Raw genomic sequence first — 17,004 nt, forward strand, 5'->3', positions numbered from 1 at the left:
TATATATATATATATATATATATATATATATACTGAAATTGCATGGGTTTCATTCACGAAAAACAATTAATGGTTCATAAAACCACTATTATGTACATTGTTTTATAAAAAAAAAAAAAAAAAAAAAAATCACACTCAAACATTTAACATGCTATAATGACAATAGACGTGCCGATATTCGGTAATGCGATATATCACAATAATGAATATGCACAATATTGCTGTCGTGGGCACTTCAAAATACTGTAAATAATAACTTATTACCAATTATTAAAATTTTTATAATGCATTTAAGAATACTTTCCCCATCAACCGTATAAAATGCACAACACCGCTGTATTCTGCGTCAAAGGGACACGCGCTCCTATGTAAACAAGCCCAAAGTTCATGAGAAGCACATGGCGGAACGAGGGCGCTGATGGAACAGCAGAATGCAGCGGTTACCCCGGAAACCCCCCAAACAAAGCAACTGCGCAAGTGAAGTTTTTAAAATACTTCAAACAGCCATTCATTTTTTTGTAATCTCAATGTTGTTCATCACAGCACCAAATACTTAATACTTAAAGACTTAATAGGCTATTTATTTTCAGACGTAAACATTTTTATATTTTATTCTGAACTACAACATGCTAGAATGATTAGAAATGTTCTGATTATTTGTAATTGTTCAGTAAAACTTTGAGACATACGGCTTCATGAGTTAACATGTTAATTCATCATTACCAAACTGCCAATGAAAAATATTTATAAAGCATTAATCATTCTTAGTTAATGTTAATTTCTTAGTTACTGTTAAATAACATTACTAAAATCAAAAGAACTTATTTAATGGACCTGAGATACAACTAACAATGATCAGTTGTATTTCTTAACTAACATTAACAAAAAATAATACTTTAACAAATGTAGCTATTGCTCAATCTTAGTTAATGCATTAAATAATGAGACCTTATTGTAAAGTGTTACCTGTTGTTCTTTATAGCCAAATTCTTTTGCACTTTAATCTGTTTGAAAATTTTACTTTATATATTTTTTGTGTATTGTATTATTGTATTTAAATAGTTTTTTATTATTACAAAAAGTGTTCTTAAACCTGTTATACTATGATAACACTTTTTTGCAACTTATTTCAATATCGTGATAATACCGTATACCGTGATAAAAGCTTCCGCAATTAATCGCAACATGAAAATTTGATACTGTCACATGCCTAAATGACAATGACATGAATAGGTTTTATATTCCCTTTTAGATCATTCTTTCTGCTGAACAGTGTTTTTTTTTTTCCACTGAGCTGATTCAAGTCCTGCTAGGAACATTCTCCACAGTGTTGCCAAGTCAGCGGTTTTTCTGCGGAATTGGGCTACTTTTAAGTTGTTGCCGCAGGTAAAAAATGTTTTCTGTGGGGTGATTTCCACCCCCGTATGTATGATTTCAGTGCTACATCACACCCAGACGTACAAATTCAGTGAAGAATTCTGCCGACCGATGGAGAAAATCACATTGTGCTGATTTTGGGCTACTTTTGACTGGCCATTGAGCTACTTTTGTTGCACAGACCTGGCAACCCTGATTCCCGAGACCCCTCACGTGTTAGTTGCAGTTGTGAGACATTGCCTCTCACCTGAAATATTAATACTGCTGCTGTCAGAACACATCTGTGCCAGTAGACTGAGCCTGAGGATTTCAGACGAGCTAACCACAGAAGTACCCACATGCACACACACACACACACACACGCAATGTGATTAAACGATCTAATTATGCATGATGATTCAGATTGGCCGTGTATCTGTTTTAAACTCGAGGGGACAGGAACATGACGCTGGGTCAAAACTGACACTACAAATCTCGTCAGTCTCATATAGTTCTGGAGGGGGCTACATATGCTTCATATATGCTCTCATGAACTATAAGAGATATATTATGTAACACTAGATTTGCGATTAGATTTATTATTCCAAATTCACATATATAATATATAGAGGTAGCCTTTATGAACTGAACTTTTTGATATATATTGCAAATATAAAATATATAACAATATAAAACTATTCAGTTACTTCTTTTACAGTGTGCATCTGAAAAAATATAATAAATATAAACAATATATTTTAAGATCCTGCATTGTGTGATGCAAAACAGCATTACTCTGGACAACTGAGCAGTCATGTTGCTTAGGAATGGGTCATTTTAAATGGCCACAAATGACAATAATTACATCTCAACAAAGAGAACAAGTCCAGTCTCTGGCCCCCTGGATGGACACTGATCTGGCCCCCTGAAAGGGCCACATTGGCTTTACATGTAAACAGGATCTCCAGTTAAATCCTGTCCTTCAGTTATGCCTACAACTTTGTTTTTAAAAAACCTGATCCCCATGTCGACAATCGCTTGTCAGTTCACTTGTTGGCGAGGATTTGCCAACAAAGGCCAGGATGTTTCTAGAGCCACTGTTACTGGCATTGTGTGGTCAGTGCATTACACTGGCTGGCAGTTACAGAATGGGCAGCTTAGCACTGCCTTGGGCTCATGTGTCTATAGTCGTGCCGCTGATCCATTAATCCAATTAAGATTTACAATGCTGGCTAAGGCAGAGAGTCTTACCTGTGCAGGAGAGAGAGGCGTGAGAATTGACTGACTGAGCACAAAATGCAAATGAGATGTATGCAGTGAACGCTAGCAATTTCTACCAAAGTTTAAAAAACGTTATACCGACCCAGACTAGTTTTACTAGCCGGTTTTTCCCGACCTCACCTCACTGCATGTCGGTACTTTTCCGCAGGCGGAGCTCTAGCGTTACGTCACGCGTGATACAGCTCCGTGGCTTTTGTTAAGCGCGTGCTCCAGCGTCGCTGTCAAAGCTCGTTCACAGATCTAACAGTCTCTAGACCCGGAAAGACAGGGTTGTACGGACGCAGAAACGTGCCATATCTATTGCATTTGCAATCTCCACAACCAACAGCTTTTAATTGACCTTAAATATGTCTACCATCGTCTACCATCAAACAGATCGGGTAAGAATCAATCTTATCAGTAATGTGTGAAGCTTCATGCCTCATGTCCTCCTAAGATTCTTTCATACTACGTGTTTAGTTTTTAAGATCTACAACTGAAAATGATTTGCTTCCACGTTGTTATTTTGTGCTACACGTATAGACACTTGTATGTACTCACGCGATTGCCATATGGTGCGTTGTAATCTGCTGTGCAGTCGGCAACTGCATGCGTTGCTCTCATCAGAAAGAATCGCTCGCGTGAGTTCAATGTTTGCAGGGCGCAGAAAACCGTGATTTTTTTTTTATTTATTTATTATTATTTATTATTTATACATTGTTTTAATAGTTGTGAAAATAAAGCCTATAACGAAGCACTGATTATTAAAATAAATGACTGCTTATTATTAACTATTATGTATTATACTATTATTAGTAACGATTAAATGAACGAAATAATGAAGTAAATAATATTGGCCTACAAAATAAACTGGCGGTTTTACAGTTAACGTACAGCAAGTGTAACGTCACCCATTGATGTAGTATTGCAGGTTCTGAAATATTGCACATCCAATGTATTATACATTGGACAAGTATTTCATTTACACCCACTATATTCGTGTCATTTTTGTTCTAATTTGAAAAGAGGCTTCATACACTTTCACATTTAGCTGTAAAATTTGATTGTGCTATTGTCATGTGTATGATAACCTTGATTATGTTGTCCGCTCACAATTTTAATATTTTTTCCATTTTTAAAATGAAATAATTATTTATCCTTCATAAAAAAGAACATCAAATGCCGACGAACACATGAATGAAATTAATGAAAACCAATAGGACGATTTGTCAAGGTTAAAAAAAGAGTGAGTGACCGGTGTGGTTCATGAAAGCAGTGTTCGCGTATTTTGTCGCAGAACATACATTTTACCTCATCGTTGATCTTTGGTCAGTAAGATGTTAAAATAACGAGCAGGTCCTACTGACCTAGTTTTGGATTTTACTGTAGGCTTGGTCGAGGGGCTCAGAAATGTTCAGGGCTCCGTATGATGCAAGCTTCATTGTGCGGGAAACGTGGATACGAGGCGTGTTGATGGACACCTCATCTGGCCAATCGTATCGCTCGGAATCATACGTTCTGGCCTATCAGGATTCGTCAATGTAATGGGGCGTGACCACAGAAATTTGTCATTGCATGTTTGCTTCGAAATTTGATTAAATGTGAGATTTGGTCTCATACATTTCATAGATTTTTGAAAATGTATGTAAACTATGTATATTTGTAGAGATTAAATTAAATTATTTGCACACTGTTTTATTAAGCAGCAGTTAAAATAATTAATTTATGGATGTTTTATTTTATAAAGTTCTGTAATTTGCTCATTCTCATGTTTTTCCAAACCTGACTAAATTTCGTCTGTGGAACATGAAAGAAGATGTTAGGCAAAACTGGGTGAACTATCCCTTTTAAAGTATATGTTTAAGTAATATATATGGACATATGCTGAGGAATTTCATTTAGTCTGGTTATGGGTGTTGTAGGTATTATTATTATTTGCTTGTTTTCTCTCTATACATGTTCTCGCTACATATCTGTAATAATTTCTACAACCTAACATTGAGTTCCAGACTGTACATCTCATTTACTGTGTTGTACACAAAAAATCTCCAGTCATATTTAATAATCCCATTTACAAGTCAGAGGAAGCAGCAGTTTCACTTCTGATAAAGCCGTTTCCGTTCCTTAACTCCACATCTGCCTATGGATGACCTAATTGTCACTGCAGTGCTTCATTTGTAAGGGAAATATATGCAGCAAATGCTGTGCTCCTTAAACTACAACCTTTGCTTGTGCATTTTGATGCATCGATTCTTAGAGAATAGCGATAAAGGGCTACTTTTTGTATATAGTGATTATTTTTATTTCTTTTTAGAGAATTACTTATCTGTTTAACTGCCTTTCCTCAATTGTATGTTGTGGTTAGTGTGAATCACCGGCAGACATTTTCTATGACGACCACTGTGAATAAAATCAGTGTTCTGTCTCTCTCCCTTTCAAACATTCTTTCCATACGTGGTGAAGGATTATTCAATTTTTCAGCCTGTTCTCGTGTGAGATCAGCCGGTGGCTCTGTTAGCTCACCCCTTAAATTGTGTTCTCCCATTAACCTTTTTCCATAAAGGTTAGCATTTCATTAGAGAGGGGCAGATATAAATAAAGAAGCTAAGATAAAACCAGCAGCTTTGCTGCCCTTTGCCCTCAGAATGTAATCTATTCATTCACAAAGTAATTAAAAAAAAAAAAAAACTCTAAATTAATTTTTTTTTTTTTTTTTTTTTTTTTACAAAAGTACTGAACTGTAATTATTATGATGAAACAGTCCTTTCCATCTTTGTAATTAGGAGTTTAAAATTCATAAGCTCTTCTGCTGCCTTTGAGTTTATGGAAAGAGTAGCAGTGTGTTTTAGTTTAGGCTGAGAGGGAGTAAATCACAGATTTTGGCAGGTGTTATGTAACCCCTGGAAATGCAGCTCAGGCTTTAGTGCACATCTGAATATGATTTTATGATCTAAATTTTCACCATGCTTCTTCCACAGCCTCTTATGATCTTGCACAACCATTTGACCATAATGTTATTTCTTTAGTTGCACACTCAATGCCCTTACTACACATTTTATGCAGATTCTACATACGTTTATCACTGTTGTGCAACCATTCATGAGCTCAAAGGTACATCTGGGGATTTGTCGGCTCAGTAAAAGATGCATGTTGGAGCTCATTAGGTACTCTAGACATCCAGAGCCATTCTTTAAAATCATCATCATCATTATTATTTGTATAGCTTTAACAATGCCAAGGTCTTGATTCCTGGTAAAATTTGCTGTGAATCACTTTACATAGAAAATCTGGCAAATGAATAAATCTAAATGTTAGCAAGCCTGTGTGTTTCTGACGCTGACTAATGTAGTTCACCTTTTTCTCAGAGCTGGCGAAGTTCCCAGAGAGAAAGCGTGACTTGCAAGTTGCAAGAAAGGAGTCTCATGACGGAGACCAATATAATTGTATATAATATGCTGCTTGTGGTCATGGCTACACTAAGAGTGGGTTGAACTATCTACAATTGCATAAAAGGAACACAATGTCCTCGTTAGCCTCAGTTTTATTTTTTTTGCGATGCATTAAGTTGTTGCTCAATCTGGGTTATCTGTTGAGTACTTCTGCAGAGTCAATAGAACAACTGTTGCTGTGTGTTTCAACCCATTCTTCTCTTTCTCTCTCGCCTCGCTGTCTGTCCCACGCTTACTGACTGAGCGTGCTGTTCTCTGCATGCCAGAGGGGACAAAAAAGATTATATGCACAAAATGGTCTTTCAAAGTGTTTTTCTGCCACCACGCATTTCGATATCTGTCCGTCTTTTTGTCTTTTCACCCTCTGCTCTGTCAGTAATTGTGTAGGGATGCTGTGGTTGTCGGCACACAATGAACAGATTTGTGAGTCAATCTGAAGCTGCGAAGTCACCGTTGGCTTTATCTGTTGTATGACCCGTAAGTGCCCTGGTTTAAAGTATCAATTCCTGATTCCACTCCAAGTGGACCAATGGCTCTCAGATTAAGGTCACTAGCTTGAAACTGGGCAGTTCAGAATTATCAATGAGTGGAAAGTTTCACATTTTAAGGGTCAATGACATTACTTTTTTTGCCCTAAAATATTTTAAATGTTACAGTAGCAGTTGGCAGACCCTCATAAATTTGTGTCAAGAAGATCAATACATATATTAAAATATCAGGGCATTTGACCTTTTACTGACAGGTCAAGGTTAATTCAGGTTGTAAAATGAGGTGTACTCCCAACAACTATAAAAGAATAACTAAGTGTATATATAAATATATTAAAATGCATTTTAAAAATACTTGCACTTTATTGTGAGTGAACAATCTTATGTTGACCCTTCAATGATTTTATTAAGATCTCTTGATTTTTTTTTTTTTGTTGTTTTGAAGCAATAAATAGTTTGGATTAACTTCCAGATGTGAGATTTAGTGGAATAAACTTCAGTGTTGAAGATCAGACAGTTGAAACAAGAATGGCTTTGGGCCTTCTAATAAATCATAATTTAATGCTTCCATCTTTTTACTTATCCTTCTACTTGAAAGTGTTTCTCCAATGCCACTTATCTTCAAGAGGAAGCATCTCTATGATGAGGTAAATTAAGGCCTAGCGTTTTCCGATTGCTGTTTTCAATAATCAGCCCCTGTGGAGGATAGAGAAAGAGAGGATGAGCAGATTATCTAAAGACCTCCACTGCCTGCTCAGAGCATTTGCGCCCACTGAGGCTGAAGTGGATGAAAAGGACGTGAGTGGAAAAATACCAGCAGGTTTTCATGCAAAACACAAGGATTCCACAAACTGGAGCTCATTTGTTTTTTGCTTAGCATTTTTCCATCCCCACACAGCTAAAGCCACATCATTGTGGGAATGTGATAAATCCATCAAAATTCCTGACCGAGTGAATTCTTGGTTATGTGACCATCCTCCGCCCTTAAACTTGGGCCATCTGCTGTCTGAAACGGCTTTGAAAGACCTCTGGAAATTTCCGGAAGCATGTGGGTGTGGTAGAGCCATGTGGTTAACGGGGAAGGACATGGAGAGAATTAGTGTTGGGTGTTGTAGAAACGTTCTGACCAAGGGAGGCTTGATGAGTGCCTTGGAAAAGCATGTCCTGAGATTTAGGCAGCTTCTTGAATAAAGTCTGTATGAAACTGATTCTATCCGGATTAATTTGTACTGTCTGTGCAGCAGAAGTGAAGGCTGATCCCGAATAAGGCACGTGTTTAACACCATGAAAGCGATCAGCAGCGCAAAGCTGGGTCGTTCTATGATCGGCAGCGCCTCTGCCCTTGAGCGTCGCGTGAACCTTTCAATTCCGTTGGTTTATTCCACATCGGTATTAGATGTTGTTGCCATTGACGTTCTAGAAATTGCCTTTGATGTGATCAGTGTTCCTCTATGTGGCTTCATTACAAACCCTTGTTTGTTTTTTTTTGTTATTTGTCCTACAGGTTATAATGCACGATCAACATAGAAAAGGTTTGAGTCTATAGCCAACGGGACACCCGAGGACTTGATTGCAGTCACTCTAAGCCTGAGAGTTTGAGTCACCTCTGACCCCCTGCCGTGCCCTCTGGTTGCCTGGCATTGCCTTTTCCATCCACTTCAAAGTGAAGGAAGACTTAGGCACTTCCATTCCTGGTTCTACTTCATTCGTGCCTTTTTACGGCTTTCCCAAGTAATCTATCTCTCCCAGACAAACCTCATTCGGTATTAGGTAAGCGCATGACTTATACATGAGGCTTAGTGTTATGTGTGCAAAATAGGATGGATTTATAGTGATTATAGACGGTGGCTTTTTAGCCAGCAGCTAAAATGAGTGATACATTGTATTTTTTTTTTTTTTTTTTTTTTTTTTTGTGCGTGGGTGATGTTTATGTAAGATACACTGTGTGGGATAGATATTTTGAAGTAAAATCATAAAATTGACTCAAGTATATTATTGTTTCACAAAGGCTTATATTCCAAAATGATTCCCAACGGATATTTGATCTTCGAGGACGAAAGTTTCCTGGATTCCACCGTGGCCAAGATGAACGCCCTTAGAAAGAACGGACAATTCTGTGATGTGAGACTTCAGGTAACACACCCTTTTTTAACCTTATTATTCTAAGTGTCATTGCGAGAAGGCTGAAACATGACTCAGGGAAGAGTGCGTTTCATTATACGCAGGTCTTGGATCTTTGAATGGCCTTTAGCTGTGTGACTTTCATTAACCGACAAAGCCAAACCCTCTGTGCTCAGAATATTCAAAGACTGAATGGAAGCTTTAACAAGAGATTTATAGTTAATTATCAAGGTTAATTTCCTTTTGTTTTTGTATTTAATGATGCTGCCAAGCCATTACTATTGCTAATGCTAGCATCATGGCGATGACATTTGAATTTACGTTATGCAATTTACTTCCTGCTAGTAAATTAAAACAAGCGGTACCTATTTCTTTGTAACAATACCATCATAGACTTAACCTTTGGTAATTTACCTTTGCAGGTGTGCGGCCATGAATTGATGGCTCACCGGGCAGTGCTGGCTTGTTGCAGTCCGTACCTGTTTGAGATCTTTAACAGCGACCTGGAACCTCACGGAATCTCTCATGTGAAGTTTGAGGATCTGGACCCTGAGGCTGTGGAGATCCTTCTCAACTATGCTTACACTGCCCAGTAAGAGACGCACAACATGCAATCAATCAATCATAGATGCCAATATTAATGGCTTGCCATTTTTGGCGATCATCGATTTCTGATATTTAATGTTGCTTTCTGCAGGTTGAAGGCAGATAAAGAGCTGGTTAAGGAGGTTTACTCTGCAGCCAAACGGCTCAAAATGGACAGAGTAAAACAGGTAGGTATATTAAGCATGTGTTTGTGTATTTGTGAGGATGAAGATGAAGCCCTAACTGACTCTTTCGTACCTGCTCCCAGATCTGTGGTGACTACCTTCTCTCCAAGATGGATTCCCAGAGTGCCATCTCCTATCGCAATTTTGCCAGCTGTATGGGAGACGGGCGTCTGCTGGGCAAGATCGACAGCTATATCCAGGAGCATCTTCTGGACGTGTCTGAGCAAGAGGATTTCCTCAAGCTGCCACGCCTTAAAGTGAGCTGACCTTTAATCCTTCGGGTCATGTACTATTCTTGATTGCACGCTTATGCTAAACGCGCGCTGCCTTTTGGTCCGCTTCACAGTTGGAGGTGATGCTGGAGGATAACTTGACCTTGCCTAGTAACGGCAAGCTGTACTCCAAGGTGATCGGCTGGGTGCAACGCAGCCTGTGGGAAAATGGCGAACCCCTGGAGCGACTGATGGAGGAGGTCAGTACTGCGCTCCACTGTGAGCTCCTCTCTCCGTTCCCTCACTTCTTCCCCCTCGTAATTCATCCCATTCACAGATTTAACAGGTCCGTTCACACCAGCCATCTTAACGGTAGAGGTCGGTTGGGTTTGTTCTCTCTGCCTTCCATATATATTTTTTGTTTCCTCTCCCCCTTCAACCACAAATCACCCCGCGCCTTTAAGAATATACGTTTAGGTACAGAACGGGGCTGTTACACCCTCCGCAAAGGCGAGTGGGTAGTCCAGGTGAGCCAAACTAAAAGCCTCCTGAATGCTCAGTACTGTGCAGTAACTGCAGCTACTCTGTCTGCTCGCAGAGAGTGACATGGCATGTTGCCGTCCAAATGACATCTCTTTCTTCTCTAAGCAGGTGTGTGAGTGTGTGAGTGAGTGTGTGTGTTCTTTGGGAACCAGCACTAACAGTTCTTCCTCCCCACTGATTTATCTCTCCTTAGGTTTATTAGAGCAAACATCAGCAGGATTCTCACAAGACTGAAGAAGCCAAGACTGGGGCCCTCCAGGGTAATGAGTCAGTGAATGAAAGAAAATAACAAAAGAACGAGAGGGAGCTGTGGTGAAACGAGTGCTAGGCTCCTGTCTGTTAATCAAATGCACTCACCAACAGTACACCTTTTAAAAACAATTTAAAATGACATTTCAGATCTCCAAGTATCAAACAGTTGAAGACATTCACATTTTAAGTCCACCTAACTCACATATGCATGCATTGCTTATAGCAAAGCAAACCAAAGCATGTCATACAGTTGTTCATGCACACACTTACAGGATATTCAGATGACTGACACACAAATATGAATAGCTAATGCCACTAGGGCATTTTACATTTACACAGTATACACCTGAATACTCATTATGTGTTTCATCCTAAAAAAAAAAGGAAGTGGAAACTGAATGCAGCTTAGAGGATGTTCTCAAGTCGCTCTCAGTTTTTAGTTCCTTTTAATCTGCTTTTGGACACATTCCCAGCAGGGTTGGGCACAAGTACCAGCAATCAAAATTGAGTAAACTACAAGAAGCTACCATAGCTACACCCAAATGGCCTCATTATTTAAAAAAAAAATAAAGGAAAGAAAACAATTTTTTTTTTTTTTTTTTTTTTTAATTTTCATTGTTACCAACTGGTCCTAACCAGTTGGTGTCAGCACACAGTCAGTCAAGGGCAGCTTAAAACTTGAGACACCTCTTTGAAAATGTGATACTCATGGTGCAAGACACTTAAAAAAACTGTGCAACTGTACGTTGCCACATATATACTCAGTTTATATCTGTCGAGTGCCCGTAGACAAAAAGACTGAAATGCCCATTCTTAATTAACACTGATTTTTTTAAAGTTATTTGAACTGAATTTTGTATCTTATTTTGTTTTGAATTCTCTTCTTTAAGCTTGAAGATGATCCAATATTTTTTTTCATTTTTTTTAAATGAGGGACTAATTTTTGAGCTGTAAAAGTTGAAAACAGCTAACCACCAGTGTTGTACTGGAGTTTATGTGATGACGTCTGACTTGACTAACCCCCTCAGCTGAGAAGATGGCCGCAGGATAACAGCTGAACATGCACTGATGAAGCTTGTTTGTTTCCTTCTCCAAACTTGTTGACAAATGAAGGTTCCCAAGATGCTTTGTGGCAAAAAGTATTGTGATCCACATTCTGCTGTTTTCAGTGCAGTGAAAAGTCCCGAAGATCTTCCCGAAATGATCCACAGCAACACTGTGTTCATATTCTTAAAGAAGCTTTTTTACCAGCATCTTGCAGCGAACGAGTACTATGGCCCTCCCCTTCTTAACTTTCCTTCCTTCCCTGACCCACGTAGTTGGGTGCTCTGTTGTCAGTGAGACAGCCACATGGGTTCTGTTGTCCCTGTGTGTTTTGCAGGTGCAAACGCTGTATTATTCGGCTGATCACAAGCTGCTTGATGGGAGCCTGCTTGACGGGCAGGCTGAGGTGTTCGGCACTGAGGATGACCACATCCAGTTTGTGCAGGTACACAACCAGCACCGAGCTCTTCTCAGGCTGGACCTCAGCAGGCCCGTAGCGAACGCTGAATTTAAGTGTAATGCTAGCAGAGCAGCTGCTTTGTTGTGCTGGGCTGTTGAGTCTGAGCGTTTTGAGCTGAAGAGATCACGGTGTGTGCGTGATGAGTGTGTGGATTGGGTTTTAGTGCTGCTTATAGTGTGGCTTTACTTTGGGATTAGATTAATGTAGATATAAGGTCAAAAGAATATTCCAAGGTTCAGTACAAGCACAATCAAAAGAATTTGTGGCATGATGTTGATTATCACAACTAATTTCCACTAATTTTCCCAAAAAGAGAAGCGAAAAACTGGGTAAAAGTGATTTGCTTCCAATGGAAGTGAATAGGGCCAATTTGTAAATGTTAAAATTCTCACTGTTCCATTAGTATAGTCATAAAATGTAAAGAGTATGCATGTTAACATGATTTTAATGTGAAAAAAAATTACTAATCTTCGTAAAGTTATATCCAACTCTGTTGCCACTAATTTCCTCAAAAAGAGAAGCGAAAAACAAAGTAACGGCTAAAATTCCTGTAAATTTGAATATTTAAACCTCCCTAAAGCTCAAATAATACACATTTTAACAGAAGAATTACAGGATTAGTTCACTTTAAAGTGAAAATTACCCCAAGCTTTACTCACCCTAAAGCCATCCTAGGTGTAAATGACTTTCTTCTTTCTGATGAATACAATTGGAGTTATATTAATAAATATCCTGATGCATCCGAGCTTTCTAATGGCAGTGAACGGGACCAACAAGTATGAAGCTCAAGAAAGTGCATCCATCCATTATAAACATACTCCACACAGCTTCGGGGGGTTAATAAAGGCCTTCTGAAGTGAAGCGATGCCTTTGCGTAAGAAAAATATCCATATTTAACAATTCATAAAGTAAAATATCTAGCTTCCGCTAGAAAATGAGCCTTGCATCAATTATATTTTGTGGTAATCAACATAATGCCGCAAATGCTGTCGACTGAGCTTAAGTTTCATTGAACCGGGAATATTCCTTTAACCTGATGTAGTCTGCAGTTGATAAGTTGTTGAGTCGGGTTTACGCCTAGACGGGTCTGGGACTGTGTGCGGTTGTATGTGTGTGGACCATGGGCTCGGAGTCTGTAGCTGCACTGTGCCTTTGCAGAAGAAGCCCCTACGTGAGAACGTACACCGACAGCTGAGCACCAGCTCCTCTGGCAGCCTCTCCCCCGGATCTGCCAAACATTCCTGCAAGCAAGAGTGGAAATACATAGCTTCTGAGAAGACCACCAGTACGTTTGCACCTTTGTTGTCTTCATCAGATAATTGAGACTTGTCTGCGGTCCCTTCAGTTTATCTTCTTCCTCTTTCTCTCCACAGACAATACATACCTATGTCTGGCTGTGTTGAACGGCATGCTGTGCGTAATATTTCTGCATGGGCGTAGCAGTCCCCAGGCCTCGCCCTCGGCCACACCTTGCCTGACCAAGAGTCTGAGTTTCGAGGGCCAGCCGCTGGAAGAGGAACCGGAAAAGCTGCTGGCACCCATGCGCTATGCTCGCTCAGGCCTGGGCATCGCTGCTTTGAGCAGCCGACTCATCGCCGCAGGTTAGTAAGCGGCACAAAGAAACTTCTGAATGTCTCACTTGCATTCATTAAGCAACTCTGATCTGTTATTCAGGAGGCTACAATCGGGAGGAGTGTTTGAGGACTGTGGAATGTTACGACATGAAGACCGACAGCTGGACTTTCATTGCTCCAATGAGGACTCCACGTGCTCGATTTCAGATGGCCGTGCTCATGGTGTGTACATGGTCAAATGTGTATTAAAAAGTACAGCCTTTGAAAGTGCTGTGAAATAACTTGTTTTTATCCAATCAGGGTCAGCTTTACGTGATGGGTGGGTCCAACGGCCATTCTGATGAACTGAGTTGTGGGGAGACGTACAACCCCATTGCTGACGAGTGGACTCAAGTGCCAGAGCTCAGGACCAATCGCTGCAATGCAGGTAAAACTTCACTTGTAGCATTTAAAATGACTTTTTACTGGTTTGTTTTTCATTTATTTAGATAAAATACTATAGCGTTTTAATATTGACCATATATTGGTTAATGGACCATAACATGAAAGCAATTATCTACTAGTATTAGCCAGAATCTGTGCAACCCTTCGGGATATTTTGAATTTGTACATTCAACACAGTAGGTTTAGATTAATCAATTATGGTTTACTTTCTTCAGGTGTCTGCTCTCTGAACAACAAGCTGTACGTTGTTGGGGGATCAGATCCTTGCGGACAGAAAGGTCTTAAGAACTGTGACGTTTTTGACCCCGTGAGCAAGGCCTGGACCAGCTGTGCCCCTTTAAACATCAGTAAGTCATGTTGACGTCAAAAAATATCTTTATAATTGCTTCCACAGGGGTTTTGGGCACTTAAGAGATCACAACTTAACAATAGAGCAGGGATTACACTGATAAAAAGCCAGATGGATCTGCAGAAAAGGTTCTCAGTGTTATTTTCGTGCATCTACAGGGAGGCACCAGGCTGCCGTGTGTGAGTTGGATGGCTTCATGTACGTGATCGGAGGAGCAGAATCATGGAACTGTCTGAACAGCGTGGAACGCTACAACCCAGAAAACAACACTTGGACCCTCATTGCCCCAATGAACATAGCCCGCAGAGGAGCTGGAGTGGCTGTCCATGAAGGTACGCAAAGGACAAATTGCCAGTATATGACCATAAAGCTTGTAGATGGTGACTGACTTTTTTTTTTTTTTTTTTTGCCTCTCTCAGGTAAGCTCTTCGTGGTGGGCGGCTTCGATGGCTCTCATGCCCTGCGTTGTGTTGAAATGTATGACCCCGCCCGCAACGAATGGAGGATGCTGGGTAGCATGTACTCGCCACGCAGCAATGCTGGTGCGGCCGTGCTCGATGATGTCATCTACGCTGTTGGCGGCTTCGATGGAAACGACTTCCTCAACTCGGTTGAAGCCTACAACCCTAAAACAGACGAGTGGAGCCCCTGTGCCGATGCCTTCACCAATTCCTAAGAGCCAGGGGCCGGGAAACCAAATGGGGGCGGGGGGTTATCTCACTCAAACTAACAGGCTTAGTGACGTAATCGTGCTTTGTGATGTCCTGTATGTATGCGGGAGGGTGGGCGGGTGGGTTTTTGAGGCGTGAGGGTGGTCTCGTTGGGTTCTTCTTCACAGGAGTCACCCATGAGGCTGATTTTTCTTACAGTGTTTGGGTGGGGGTGGTCCGTTGGGGGTTGCTGAAAGCAACATTAAGCCTTTGCATATTGCATACTTTATTTTTTTTTTCGTTGTTGTATATATTGTTGTTTCTCTTTTTCCATTTTAAGAAGAATGCCAACATTTATTGCACACTGAGTGTACCTTTTTGAGTTGAGTAGTTCTGAATTTCTTTATTTTTGGCGAGTTGAAGACAGGATTGATTGGTTGAACCCATTAAGGAAGTGATTCAGGTTGAATTTGTTTGCTTTTTTTTTTTTTTTTTCTTTTGCTCACTTCATTTGAAGCTCCATGCTTATACAAAGCCTTATTTTACAAAACATTCAAACACATGGCTTTCCTTTTTGTATCATTAGCCATGACGTAGGATTACTGAACCAATCTTTAAAGATGGCCTTTTTTATATTTTTGATACACTGCAACGTAACCAATAGATAAGATGGATGAGCTAGCAGGCACAAAACACCCATGAGGTTATGAACTTTAACCAGTGCCAGTTTAGTTACACTCACATGTCACATAGTCAACCACGCTTCAATGCTCCAGCTCATTAGATCCTTTGTTACTATTTCTTTTGACTGATTCAAACGAGACGATGCTCATTTCCTTCTTGATATATTCTCTTTTTAATATTTTCTGTGTTTAGTAATTGGAAGCAACAAAAGAGTTTTTTGGTTCTATGGTTTTGTTTTTTTTCCCTCACTTATTTGGCTGAGAAAATTCTGTACTACATTTGTTAAGAGCTGATATTTCCTTACTAATAAACCATTTCAGCCTGTGAAATTATTTCTGTTTGTGTCTCTAGAAACAATGCTGGCATTGTATCAAGTAGTGCTCATTTAATTGTATCGTGCATTGAGATGTTTTGCACATTTTACCTCAAGAACGGAATTCTGGTTTGACTTCATTGTGTCACATTATTCTGGTAGGATTACACTAGTCTTTATTAAGTGGGTTTAGGATCAGATCAAGGGAAATGAGGCAGAAGAAAATTGGATAAATTATCAGCCCATTTATTTCTCAGATTGATTCTTGGATTCTTATCAAACAATCTTGCTTCCACACTCCCTTCATTCACAAATGCTAACCTGTCTTAATCCTAGACAAATCACATTAGTTGTGCTGGCAGGAAGTAGGCCAAAATCACAAGGTCTAGAGGAGGGATTATAGGTCTTTTCTGGCACTTAATACTCAGGTCATGGTCATGAAGTCACTACAATAACCTTCTGGTACTTACCCGTGACTTCTACCGAGATAAGGAGGAAGTATCTCAATAATTGACATAAGATGTATTAAATATTTACCAAAAGAATTTGACACTATATGAGACTTTTTGCATTGCACTGCACTGTTTTCCAATATTTTTCTATGTAAGCATGCAGTAGTTGGACATTTTTGACGTTGCCCTCATGTCTTTCTAAAAATGCGGCGCTAAAGTTAAACAAATTTTATCTTGTAAAAGCGAGTCTAGACCTTGCAGGGTTTTTTATTTCACTACCCTTTTTTTTTTGTTTTGTTTGTTTTTACATCTAAAGCCCAACTTACACAACATACTACTGGTATTACGATACGCCATGAAAGTACATTTTGTTGTGTAAGTTATGCTTTAGACGCAAGTAGAATTCGTTTGGCTGGAAGCTAGTTATTTTACTTTATAACATGTTAAATAAGGATATTTTTCTTACACAAATGCATCACTTCACATCAGAAGGCCTTTATTAACCCCCCAGAGTCACATGGAGTACATTTATGATGGATGGATGCAATTTTTGAGCTTCAAACAGGTGGTTTCATTTTAAAGT

The 17,004-nt window shown here is 39.5% G+C and overlaps 1 protein-coding gene across 1 annotated transcript; it reads left to right on the forward strand.

The window, feature by feature from the left end:
- Positions 1-2,835: 2,835 nt before the first annotated feature.
- On the forward strand, positions 2,836-15,985 carry ivns1abpa (influenza virus NS1A binding protein a). Its single transcript, XM_048207113.1, has 15 exons — positions 2,836-3,017; positions 8,058-8,323; positions 8,562-8,686; positions 9,097-9,266; positions 9,372-9,447; positions 9,528-9,701; positions 9,791-9,916; positions 11,833-11,940; positions 13,114-13,240; positions 13,329-13,556; positions 13,630-13,751; positions 13,830-13,956; positions 14,189-14,320; positions 14,481-14,654; positions 14,742-15,985. The coding sequence occupies exons 3-15, from the start codon at positions 8,576-8,578 to the stop codon at positions 14,996-14,998; spliced, it is 1,932 nt and encodes a 643-aa protein (XP_048063070.1). The 5' UTR covers positions 2,836-3,017; positions 8,058-8,323; positions 8,562-8,575; the 3' UTR covers positions 14,999-15,985.
- The last annotated feature ends 1,019 nt before the right edge of the window (positions 15,986-17,004 follow it).

Source organism: Megalobrama amblycephala, linkage group LG11 (assembly GCF_018812025.1).
Source record: "Megalobrama amblycephala isolate DHTTF-2021 linkage group LG11, ASM1881202v1, whole genome shotgun sequence".
Lineage (NCBI taxonomy): Eukaryota > Metazoa > Chordata > Actinopteri > Cypriniformes > Xenocyprididae > Megalobrama > Megalobrama amblycephala.

Coding starts and splice junctions, on each gene's coding strand:
- ivns1abpa (XM_048207113.1), top strand. CDS start 8,576: ATGATTCCCAACGGATATTTGATCTTCGAGGACGAAAGTTTCCTGGAT. Junction 9,267..9,371: donor AACTATGCTTACACTGCCCA/GTAAGAGACGCA, acceptor TGCTTTCTGCAG/GTTGAAGGCAGATAAAGAGC. Junction 13,957..14,188: donor GACCAATCGCTGCAATGCAG/GTAAAACTTCAC, acceptor TACTTTCTTCAG/GTGTCTGCTCTCTGAACAAC.